The sequence below is a fragment of the Amphiura filiformis genome, chromosome 3, assembly GCF_039555335.1.
Source record: "Amphiura filiformis chromosome 3, Afil_fr2py, whole genome shotgun sequence".
Taxonomy (NCBI): Eukaryota; Metazoa; Echinodermata; class Ophiuroidea; order Amphilepidida; family Amphiuridae; genus Amphiura; species Amphiura filiformis.
Window position 1 is genome coordinate 7958558 of NC_092630.1, and position 13226 is coordinate 7971783.

General features: G+C 37.5%; 1 protein-coding gene across 2 annotated transcripts in view; it reads left to right on the forward strand.

Moving 5' to 3' along the window:
• LOC140147956 (protrudin-like) overlaps positions 1-13226 on the forward strand; it is a 47909-nt gene that overhangs the window by 4832 nt on the left and 29851 nt on the right. For both annotated transcript variants that reach the window (XR_011858424.1, XM_072169748.1), the window contains exons 3-6: positions 913-983; positions 2218-2536; positions 3726-3942; positions 6898-6975. Coding sequence is in view for 1 of the 2 variants with exons in the window: in XM_072169748.1 (XP_072025849.1) it covers positions 974-983; positions 2218-2536; positions 3726-3942; positions 6898-6975 (624 nt within the window). In the remaining variant the exon portion in view is untranslated. The remainder of the gene's footprint in view (positions 1-912; positions 984-2217; positions 2537-3725; positions 3943-6897; positions 6976-13226) is intronic.

Below are 13226 nucleotides of genomic sequence, written 5' to 3' on the forward strand. Positions count from 1 at the left end.
ACATTCTTGAGATCTGGGCCAAAACGTCCTGAAATTTTTTTTTAAATGTAACACCACCACCTTTTCCTATACCCCAATTCATGACGCACGACCATAATCAAACTGTTGGTTTGCTCCCTAACAATTAACAAACAATTCAATTGGTCATAGCACAGTCTCAACATTGGACACCTAGAGTACCTTTTTGTAGAACATTGGGCTTTATCTTGGAAACATTGTGGTTACTCTGAATACCCCTTAATGTTACCTTTCAGGTCATTGCATTTGTAGTCTTAATGGGCAAACTAATGTGATTTAAATTATAAAAACATTTAGGGCCGGTTTCTCGAAGCATGGCTAATGGCAAGGCTTCCTAAGCCATCAGGCTTAAGTCCAAATAGTTCCTATACCAGTGCTCACAATCAACATCGTACATCACCTATCAGATAAATCAATAAAGTGGATCCATATTGGTAATGCTAGCCTGCTGGCTTAGGAAGCCTGACCACTAACCAAGCTTTGAGAAAATGGCCCTTGTGTTGGTTTATATGTAAATGATCTTTTGCAAAAAATTACACTGTTGTACAGTGCTTATTATCTCTTAAATGCTTGGCATGCCAAAGAAAGAGTTTTTTTCCTCCCAAAGACAGCCAAATTTGGGAAAAAATGAATTTTACATTGGGAATGGGCAAAATTTGGACATCAACTTTATGTACCATGTTGGGAGTATGGTATGATGGCATCTTCCAATATCGCACATTATTATGTTTTGATGAATCCAAGGGTGTGAAAATATTGGATCCAACACATAATAATGATGAAATATTTTAAAACTCATAGCTCGACCAATAAATATGGGCATAATCAATCCAATTTTATATCAAACTTAATGACTTATTTGTACAACATGTACAATGTATATATTGCCTGTAGGTGGGAGTCTCCTGTTGTGACATCATGTGTGTGGTTTGTGACTGTCACCGTTGTCTACCATATGGAAGCAGGTAAGGATTTTGTCTCATTAAAGTTGATCCCAAGTTTCCCGTCATCTGCCCACATCATTTTTTTTTCTGGCCAAAACTTGCAATTACCTGACGCTTGAGATGGAAATGATTAAAAATCAAATTTGCAAAATGTCAGATATGCCCGCTGATGATTTCAGTCATTTATCTTACTGCATGTTTCTACTGGGGAACGGTTGGCGGGTATTGCGGTTTAGTTTAGAGTGTTACCGCCTTACCGGTTAATGTGCCCAGTGGAAACAGATCGGTTGAGAGTGATGTGGTGGACACCCGGCAACAGTGATTGACCTCATGAGGTAGACCATGCAGTGTGACATCCGGTATTTCTGCCAGTGGAAACACAATTTTACAGTTGTTGGGTGTTGAGCTTCTTTTATGTACATTTTATGTATAACATTGTGACCTTAAAAGCAGCTTGGGGGACAGGAAAATATTTTCATTACTTCTGTTACACACCACAACCCTTATTTTAAGCATCTGTAGAAACATGGTGGTTTTTGCCTGAATCGGATTAATAATAATAATAAAGACAGATTTAATATACATTGTAGCGCCTAATGCAAATGCCTCTAGGCGCTTTACACAACCAGAAACAGATTCAAATATCTTAAACTACAAACAAAGAAAATTTAAGGGCCTAACAAATACATTTGATTGTGGGTTACCAGGTAATATCAAGTAAAAATACAGAGTGCTCAGTGTAAACACACAGTTATTTGTGGGGTAGAGGAAAATGAAAATTTGAGGAATCCCTCATCATGTTCCTGTTGATTAGAAAAGTTTCAATTTTTAAAACTTAAAATCTTCTGTCAATCTGTTGTGAAGTGTCTGTAAAGATGATTTAAGCAATCTATGCTTTGACATGGTCTTACATCAACAAAATTGGTAATAAATGATCATATATGCAGTCAAATAATGTAATGAAAGAGTTACCTCATCACTTCACAAAAATATTGCATCAACTTTCATTAGCCCACATGTAATGCTTTGTATATTTTGATATTATTATTGATTAATATATGCCTGTTCTATGCAAGCTCTTTTCTGATGATACACACATGACCAAATAGATAATATTATCTCAATTTATGAGACAAAAACCTCCCTTTAGGAGTTGATAAAGTTGAGTTTAAAAAAATGTATATATAGTCTCAAATATTATCATTCATGTACATATAATTGACCTATGAACTCTTGATGTCATATCTCCATGCAGGTCATGTGATATTCTCTTGTTTCATGACACTAGCCGGTATAGCTGGGTTTGGTTATCTCATCCACCAAAGCAAATCGCAAGCTGTAGAGAGCAGCGCTAAAAGAAAACTCAATGCAGTACCAGTAACAGGGAATACAGGGACGACACCGGCACAGCGTGCAGGACTGAGTCGTGATGTAGAGATCGATAGGAGACAAAGACTGCTGGAAGAGTTTCGTCAGTATATGATATCATCTCAGGAACTATTGATAGCATGCTGCGATATCATAGAGTATATACAAGATGTGCTAACCTGGGGGCATCCTCGAGTGTCTCCGATGTAAGTAACAGTTATTTGGGCTATTCCTTTGAAATACACACTCCCCATTTGGAAGATTGAGCTAAAAGTCTTTTGCGGAGGGAGTATTGGCTTCAAATAGAACAGACAATTTGGTAAATTCCATTTGTGGAAGATATAAGTAAAGCTATAAAGCCAGCCATATACAGGAAGGAGTATTAGTTTCAAAGTGATTAATCCTAGCTATTTCCATTTAAAATCATACACCCTCTGAGGAAGACTTTCCTTAAATCTTCACCGGTATATTGCAGTTTTCAATCGTAATAGCCCATTGCAGTAGGGTAAGTTTGGTATGAATCAGTTCTTGGCAAGGATTTGCATAATCACATTTATAATAAGGTCAGCATGATCAAAGTTAATTTACATAAATTTTCAATAAGATCATTGAGAATCAAATGTTTAAAAAAAAAAGAAAAAGATATGTAAGAAACAATGATTCTTGAACTATACCCCTAAAAATGACCAAAATCAGTAAAAAAAAAATCAAATTTCCCAGGAAGCAAAATCTGACCTGGGCACTCCTACATTCCCATATGTTTAATAGTGACAGGTATGTACTTACTGGTTTTTGGGAATGAATTATGAATTCGTTATGAATGTTATTTAAAAAGTTTTGGTCAATGGGTAGAAAAGTTTTTAAAAAGGGGTCAGGTAGCAATTTTAAAATTGATTAAAACCGTTGACAGGCGCATACCCATCACAACCAGTGCCCCTGGGTGTTAACCTAACAAAGTTCCATGAAAAATAAGAAAGGATACATAAAAGATGTTGGTACTGATATCATTGTTAATTTGATAATACATTAAAGGGGCATTTCGTGATCCACAGCCTCATCCCCCCACTTTTCTCAAAAAAAGTTGAGATTTTTATATCACTGGAAACCTCTTGCTACATAATGTTTATATACAAAATATTTCTTGCAGATTAATTCGTTTTGCAAAGATATCGTGAAATTTGAATTTCGTTCTGGTGCACCAGAACGAAATTACAACGCATTGTCTATGGAGCAGTGTAATACACATAATCATGCATAACTCGCATAACGCAAAAATCGGAATGAACTGAAATTTTGGGAATAGGCTTTTTTCATGGATATGTTCTGAAAAATATCATAAAAAGAGGATGCTAGGATCACGAAATACTCCTTTAAATAATAATTGTTTTGTTTCAGATTTTATGCCAGTACCTTCATAGCATTAGTCGTGTGTGCAGTACTACCCTTTCGTTGGTTTGTCATTATCAGTATTAGTTGTGTGTTTGCCGTCAATTATACTCCATTGCAAGACAGCTTGACATCAAAGAAAACTCAAAAATTAGGTGACGACTTGGAGGGGACACCGGAAGGTGACAAGAACGATACAGAAACTCCACCTGTACCAGGTTCAAAGGTTAGTTGTGTGCCATAACAGAGAAGATATTTTACACTTCCCATAATGCATTTCTCCCATTTCAATTTCCTGTACTGATTTACTATCTAAAGCAACATGGGTTGATAGTGACAAAATGTACCTCAGTGAACAGAGCATATCCAGATCTTGCAAAATGTGTCTATTTCTTGACTATCGACTCATATTTAGCCAGTCTGTTCTCATAAATGATAATTAAGGGAACCTGTACAAGTAATATGAGTGTCACCTGATGAAAGGAGGGGATGTATCATGTTGCAAAGGATTCTGGGAAGAGTAAGATATCCTCTTTGAGGGTGTAATATGCACCTAAATCATCCAAGGGGCTGTGCAGTAATTATGAGCCTCCCCTGGGGTAAAATATTCAAATGGCATGCCAAAAATTGCTTCCCTCCTCTTGGCCTGCCAAATATTGCTTGTTCCCTTCTCAGCCTGGCAAAAAATATCTGCCCTCCTCAAATTTTGGGGTTCCCAATTTGCAAACATGAAATGGTCTCGATACATGATGCGAGTGCAGCAAGGTGGAAATTTTGGCATATTTTAATGTGTCTGTAGTGTTTCCCTAAGCCTTTGTAGAGCATGTTATTTAACGGGTGCCCCTTAAATGTGTGCCAAAAATTGCTTTCCCCCTTCCTCAGCCTGCCAAAAATTGCTTGCCCCCTCCCTCAGCCTGCCAAAAATTCTTTGTCCCAGGATAATCTCCCCCAGGGCTCATAATTATTGCACAGCCCCTAATTTGATCATGCATTTTGTGACATCGAAAATCATTCTTTTCATTTCCTCAGAAGTTTTGAGAAATAAGGGGGTACTTTCAGATGAAGAAACAGGATTCGCGAAACACAAAACGGGTCATTTTTCATACCACTTGTTCGCAAAATTGAAAAGAAGGTGCTCTTCATTTGCAAATCATATGTATGATCATTATTCTTGATTTACAAATGACATGCACATATCATCTCAGTTTGGCGCGCATTATATCACATCAATTATATTGTCGGGTGCATCACATACTGGTCTATCTTGAATTTTTGACTTTTCTGAGAAAATTAGTATATAGTTCTTTTTTACGGAGCTCTTCTAATTCAACAAATTACAGACCTCAATTTTTCCTAAATAATTAGTTATAAAATATTAAATTTGAACTATCTATGATTTTTACAAAATACGTATTTCACATACTGATCTATCTCGAAAAAAAACACGCATTTATAGAAAATCGCATTTGAAAATCTTCGTATTAAGTTTACCTTTCTATAATTTAATAAGACTATGCATTTTCATAAAAGTGGTTTTAAATTAAAGCATATACTTGTAAGATTTATTTAAGTGGAATTTTAAATTATATTTACGTATGCCATATTGCTTAAACCTACACGTAAGTTGTAGTTCTGTATGTGAAATGGTTAATTTCCCGATGTCGTATTTAAAGTGCATCACATATCTCGAGAAGCTTCAAGATAGACCAGTATGTGATGCGTCTAAATTCATGTTACCGTTCGCGAAATCGAGATAGCCCCCAAGATAGACCTGTATGTGATGCACTTTAAATACGATATAGGGAAATTAACTATTTCACATACAGAACTACAACTTTAGTGTAGTTTTAAGCAATATTGCATACGTAAATATAATTCAAGATTCCTCTTAAATAAATCTTACAAGTATATGCTTTAATTTAAAACTACTTTCATGAAAATCCATAGTCTAATTAAATTATAGAAAGGTAAACTTAATACGAAGATTTTCAATTGCGATTTTCTCGAAATGCGTGTTTTTCGAGATAGACCAGTATGTGATGCGTCCGACGATATGATGCTTCCAACTGTAGGTACCTGTGCAATGTGCATTATATGTGTCCTACACATTTCCTCCAGAAAAGGGTATATTAGAAATACATGTATTGTTGAAAGGTGAAAATTTTGCAAAATGAGATTTAAAAGGGCATGTTTTCAATTCGCTGCCGTAGTGCATGTTAGTAACCAATGCGTTACTGGTTCAAGCCTGGGCTCATACATCTGTTCCGAATTTTGATATGCCATAGGCTTGTGTTGTGATCATTTCGATCAGTGGTTCGTAACAAAGAAAGCGTGAGCCAGTTGACCTAGCAACGGTCATATTCTAACGTGCAGTCGTGCACTACACCATCGAATAGTGTTCTTTATGGTGGTATATGTTTGTTTGTTTAAACGGTCGCTCCATGTGGAGACATGCTTGGGTCCTGATGGGAGTAGACTCAAATAAAATGCTCAAGCCAGGCTAAAAAGCTTCTATAAGCATGCTGGCCTGTATGGAAAGAGAAGTGAGAAACAGATTTGAAAACAAAGAACTTAAGGAAAAAGAAGGCCACTCCCAACAATCAAGTTTTACTGTCAGCCTTTGGGTCAAGAGAAATGTGGTGTGAATATCCACTCATATAGGACTATACTTATTTCACCATGTTTAAGGAATACGCAGATATCAAGACAGCCACAATAGGAATCTTTGTAATACATGTAGTGTTCTAGACTTCTAGTAAAAGTCTGTCAGTAAATGTAGTGCCAATATATACTGACCTAAATAAGAAAAAAGGACTTCAATCTAATAGTATTGGGTGAATCCATTTAAAGTCCACACTCCCCCTGTGGAAGATTTGATATCTTCCACAGGGGGAGTATGAATTTTAAATTAATCACATTAATCAAGTCTATTTGAGAATCACCCTCTATCTGTGGACGATTAAGGTTGAATCTTTCTCAGAGGGTGTATGACAATCAAATGTAGCTGCATAATAGATTCATTCCATTTGAAATTCATACTTCCCCATAGAAGATATTTCCAAAATCTTCAACAGGGGTTTGTGGACTTAAAATGGAATAGTCCATTTGATGCAGTCTATATTATTGATGTATGCTGCTAATAACTCAATTATTTATGTGCATCCATCTTGTTTTCATCTAGGAGATAATCCAGCATCCAGAGATTCGCATAGATGGTGCATCCACTCAGACGCCTACACCAAACACACCATCAAGCGAGGTATGTACGGTATTCCATACTTATGGATGACTAGCCATAACCAGTGAAGATTTATACTCTGGTTCAGTGTTCGAATTTAGGAAAAATAAATGGTTGTCCCACGGACAACCAGATTACAATTTCTGGTTGTCCGTCTAAGTTTTTGGTTGTCCGTAGGCCTACAAATGTGACTTTTGGCTAGATTTATAGTTTTCCGGTGGACAACCAAATCAGTATTTTTTTTTTTTCCGTCGACTTTTTTAGTTGTCCCGGGCAACCGGACAACCAAAATTTCGAACGCTGCTCTGGTTGCTCTACAAAAAAGGAATTACTATCAAAACCACTAATCTATCCAATTATCCCCTGCTGATGCCCTATTATATAGCTATCAACATGGTGTGAAAAGTGTGCCAACAGATTCCATAATACCATTATTACATAACAATTTTCTATCTTCTGGATTGTCTACTGTGGTTTATCATTGGGGTGGGCTTGTCCAGCCAGGAGTGAATTTGGCTAAAGGGGGTAATTACTAGTAATCGGTCCTAGGTAAACATCCCTTTTTCATAGAGCAAGAGGACAAGCAGTCCCATGATACTACTGAAACATCTGGGTACTTGAGAACCAGAATCATCACGCTGGTTCTCAAGTACCCAGATGTTTCACTAACCTATTATGGGACCACCTATAAATCTTCTCTGAGCCATAACACTATAGTGTTCTGTATGGTGGTATGGAGTGAAAACCCTGGTGCGACCCCACTACCGCCCTGCTACTGGAAGTCACATGTGTCTTACATAGTAAAGACTTGCAACTAATGGAGTTCCAATATATTACAGCCTTGCCAGGTGGTGGTCGCCGTGCATTCTCTAAATTCAGTAAATTTTCATCGTCAACCGTGTAATTGAATGGGATTATTTTGAAATTTTAAAACGCTTGAAATATCACAAACAAATAGGCCTATGTTGATAAATAATATAAATACTAGCTAAAACCGTTGGGGTTCAATAATGAACCCCACAAAACTAACCAAGTATATGGAAAATGCCCGGGGGGGGCACTCACATTTTTTTTTGGTAGGGGTGTGCCACCGCCAGTTTTGAACTCGAGGTCTAAGGAACTGATCGGACGGCCAAAAAGGGGGTCTAGGGAACTGATCGACCGGCCAAAAAGGGGGTCTTGGGAACTAATTAACCAGCCAAAAAAGGGGGTCTTGGGAACTGATCAGCCGCCAAAATCTGAAAATGGGGGTCTCGGAACTAAACCATGCAGGCCAAACCAGGGCTCAATTTTGTTGCGTTTTGCAAGATTTTTGAAGGAATCGATTTCACTTTGAATTGTACATTAAATTATTAAATCAAGAAAACCATCAATGCAAAATTGATCTGGGGTGGCCCTACGATGGAAATCTCAGCAAAGCAAAACAGCATTCGGATCAAAATTACTAGACCCTGCAGACCTACTGATAATTATGGCAGCAGCGAGCAGCATTACATAAAAGCTCACCATAAAAACAAACCCACAAAAATATTTTTTCAGTGCCGTAACTAATAAAGAAAAACATTTAGGCTTCATTGAACTGCCATTGATGCATACATGACACGATTAACATGATTAAGTGAAGTATGCAGAATTTGACAACCATTCCACTATTGGCACTAGTAGATCGAAAATTACCTTTTAATTCACTGTTATGGCCAGCTGCAAGGACGTGCACATAATTCTCGCTATTCGCAATAAGGGCGCCGCCAGCGGTTTGCGATGTAATCGTGATGTATCATGGGAAAATAAATGATGTATCATGGGAAAAGGTCGACATCAAGTCCAGCATAATACGAATATTACCATGCTATTACATAGGAACACGTGACAATATTTTTAGTTTGTCAATATAGCGGTATTACACGCAAATCGATAGAGAAAAATTAATTGTGCACATTTCAAATCACATTATTAAGTATTATTGAGTATCGATTCGTGTGTAACACCTTTATTTTGACAAACTAAAAAATATTGGTCACACGTTCTATGTAATAGCATGGTAATATTCGTATTACGCAGACTTGGATGTCGACCTTTTCCCATGATACATCACGATTACATCGCAAAACCGCTGGCGGCGCCTTATTGCGAATAGCGAGAATTATTTGAGGTACTTTTCCTTATATTTGGCAATTTTATCCCCAAAAGAGATCTCAAAATCATTTATTTCCAGCAAAACGTTTATCAGCTGAAGGCTTCGACACTTGTGACAGTGCTGCAATCACTGTTTACAAAAACCAACCAGTGTTGCCACTATTACAAGGAGCCCAAAATCCCGCCCAAAATCCACCTTATTTCTTAACTACAATGTGTTTCAATGGGGAAGAAATTGATGGAAAATTCCTTTGAAGCTTTTGGGCTCATAAAAGTAGCTTTTGGGCTTGAAATAGTAGGACAGAAAACATGCCAATCAAAATGCCAATGAGAGCGGAGATCGGTGATCTGAGAGTCTATGGAACGGCTAGAAAAATTTTGGGGGCTTCAAGAGCGGCAATCAATGAATTCAGTGGGTCTAAGGAACGGCTAGCGGCTCTGAAAAAGGGGGTCGTCGCCGCGGCACATACCCGTATAGCTGGGGAATGTGAGTGCCCCCCCGGGGGAAAATGCCATACGGCCAGGCAGTTTCACAAGTTGCCGGCTCTATCATGCCACTCGCCGCCTGAGCTTTGCAGGGCATGAAAGCAAGGGTAAATATACAGTTTGTGACACCACAAAATATTTCAATGAGTAAATTGTTAAGTTGAAGTATCCCAGGGGTCTAGTCTGGCAAAGCACAAAAAATTATATCCATCATTCTTGCAGCGAGGCTGTAAGAGCAAGGGTAAAAAAAGTAACTTCCAGTAGCAGGGTGGTACTAGGGCTGCATCAGGGTTTTCCAACGCATATACCACATATTTCTACTTCTCTTGTATTAGTCATGGCTGTGATTTCCACAGATTTTTTTGGATTTTCAGATTTTTTACTCTCTTCATTTACCAGATTTTTACCTTTCTGGATTTTCTCCTGGATAAAAAAAATTGACCAAATATGAATAAATCATATCTTTTTTCCATCCCACCCATGCTGAGTGTAGCCATTAAACGACTTGTAAGTGGTTAACAGAGCATTTTGTGTTATTGTTCCTTTCATTTCCTCAATTGATTGCATAGCAGGGTTTGTTATGCAAGTTACGGGTTGCTCATATGTGACACGATCAAGGGAAATGAGTCGGATGTTGCTAATATTGATTTTGAGATATTGGCAAAGAAAGTGTTAACATTCTTTTGTTTTATATTGTTTTCAGCGGTTGATAAATTGACGTAACTTCACAAAGAAATATCGTATCAACATGGGGTTTTCAGTTTCTGAAAGCTCTAAATGTCCTCTTTAGAAACATGTGTAAAACTCATTTTCGACCAGGGCTGACATATGACTCATTCCTGTTGATCATGTCACATATTGCCATTTTATTTTGAACCTTGCAGTAAGTAGCTTATGAAAGTAAGTAATTAAGGCTAATGCAGTTTCCTTTACACTCAAATTATGGTTGAGGCGCAGCCCATAACCCATAATTTAAACATTTTTACAGCCGAGAACATGTTAATTGGATGTAAAAGATAATGCTACACCTTTTATTTCTTTTCTATTACCATAAAATTTAAATGGTTTGATTTAAAGAGAAAATACCACTTTTTTTGCCCAAATATTTTAAGTTGTTTAGGTGGAACACATACCTAAACAGCCTGTATCTAGGAAATATTGTACGCGTAATCAAGCCTAATGCTATATGCGTAGGATGTGTTATGGTGCTCCACCCATTATTGCGAATAAAGAGCTTGCACATGGTGTGTTTTTACAAAGCACAACACACAATTTTGACTAATGGGTTGTGAGGATAATAGAATTGCTTTCTTTGTTGGATTTTCATCATGAAATTTTAACAACTCGACAAATATTCTGGCAAATAAAAATAACTGGAAAGGTAAGGGGATGTGCAATAATTATGAGCCCTGCTGGGAGGGTAAAATGGGGGGGGGGAAGAAATGTTTGGTGAGCGAAGGGGGGGAGAGCAATTTTGGCAAACCAAGAAGGGGGGGGGCGATTTTTGGCACACATTCTTGGGGCGCCTTTCAAATAAAACACTCTAAAAAGGCTTAGGAAAACTGTACGGAAACACTTAAATATGCAAATTTTCCTGCTCGCATGTGCAAGGGGAAGGGGCAAGAGGGGGGAGTGATTTTGGCGGGTCGAGAGGGGGGGGGGGGGCAAGCAATTTTGGCGAGCCGTTTGGAAATTTTACCCCAGTGGGGCTCATAATTATTGAACAGCCCCTAAGGAAGGAAAGAAAAACATTTGAATAGAAACTGATATAAAAGTCTTCCTTCCCTATGGTTTGATCAGTGTGAAATAGGACCAAAAAAATTTCTTATAGACTGGTTCTCAAGTACCGGAATGTTTCACTAGTATTATGGGACCACCTATAAATCTTCTCTGAGCCATAACACTTAATAGTGTTCTATATGGTGGTATGGAGTGAAAACCCTGGTACAACCCCACTACCGCCCTGCCCTCAAGTGGCAAATATGGAAAAGGTCTTGAATATGGTCTTTTTTTTTTAACCTTTGGTGTTTAAAAATCCCCACTAAATATTAAATAATGCTTCTTCCATAAGGGACATTTGTCAATTTTGACTACTGGATACTTGTTAGATAATCAATTTAAGACTAGTCTTTCAATAAAATATTAATTTGAAGTGAAAAACATTGATTTTTTGAACATATCTGTAAAAATTGTCATTCAAAAAAAAATACGACCCAATTTTTCAGGCCTAAGCAGACCTTGTACCATTGGCCTATTCCAGTTAAAATCTACACCCCTCCTGTGGAAGACATGACCTTAATCTTACTACATAGGGAGTGTTGATGCTCAAATTGACAGTTTGTTGCATACAATTAGATCACATGTGGGCTGCAACAACTGCCCAGAATCAATCAATCAATCAATTTTTATTTCACCATTAAACATTGTCTACACATGTAAAGCAAAATCATGTGATGGGAGGCCAAACAGAGCAGAGCTTGGCACATTTTTGGCCACCCTTTACAATTAGTTCGACATTCAGGATGAATAACAATCAAAAGACGTATCAGGACATAATTATGTGCAGAGAAAGACCGGACAGGACATGTGAGGCAGATAATGTTGGCGCTGGTTTATTATTACTTATTATACATCTTAACAATGATTTTGTCATTGAAGCTTCTTATAGTTCACCAGATGTTTCCTGGTTGTGATGGTTGATCTTGATGTAGGCTTATTAGGAGCTACATCCCTAATGGTCCAATTCTTTAATTTATTTGAGTAGTGTTCTTAAAAGCAAACCATAGGGTTAACACTTGGCATCCGGGATGTGGTATCCTAAGTTTGTTCGAAAATAAACCATTGCATCAGAGATTTATGTATGTTTTTATGGAAATTCAAATGGTTACAGAATTGAGCTATATGAAACCATATTTAAGTTCTGTGCATTGATACTTTCATCAGAAGGATAGCTCCAAATAATTACTTTCCACACTTAGTATACCACTTGAAGAAGTGCAATTTTTAGAAAGCATTGCAAGTTTATATGACATATCTTTAAACAAATCTCTTCACATTATGATTACTTATTTTGTGTTAAAATCAGAACCATCACTATATAGTCACTAAACATATTATGTAACTACATATTAAATCGGCGGTCTAAAGGCACTGGCCTTTTGAGTTCCTCTCGAAGACGTCTCCAAAATAAATATTGTCCATATCCATCACCTGGCCATTTTATGCACTGCACTTTGCAGAGTAAGTGTCTAAACAGCAGAGTCTTTTTATTATTTGGAATCTCTTCCAGGATGATAAGAATCATCACATTACGATTCTCTTCCAGGACTCTATAATGTGCCATCTCGAGTTCTTTATTACACCAATTGTCTTCAAAAAATTGTTGTGAGAGTATAACAAGAACCTTGCGGCTTCTTTGCATGTGAAGAGATATTTCATCTAACTTTGTTCTGCCAATGCGCATGTCTCGACACCGTAGGAAAAGTCTGAAAGGCTCCTCTCCATGCTCAATATTGGGTAGAAGCTCTCCATGTACCCAATCATCAGCACTCCCTTCATGGTAAGGGACATAGGCATCATATCGAGGATACCATCCTCATTATCATCGATATGTTCATCATTTTCAATAAGATGTTGTTGTTGGTTTCTTC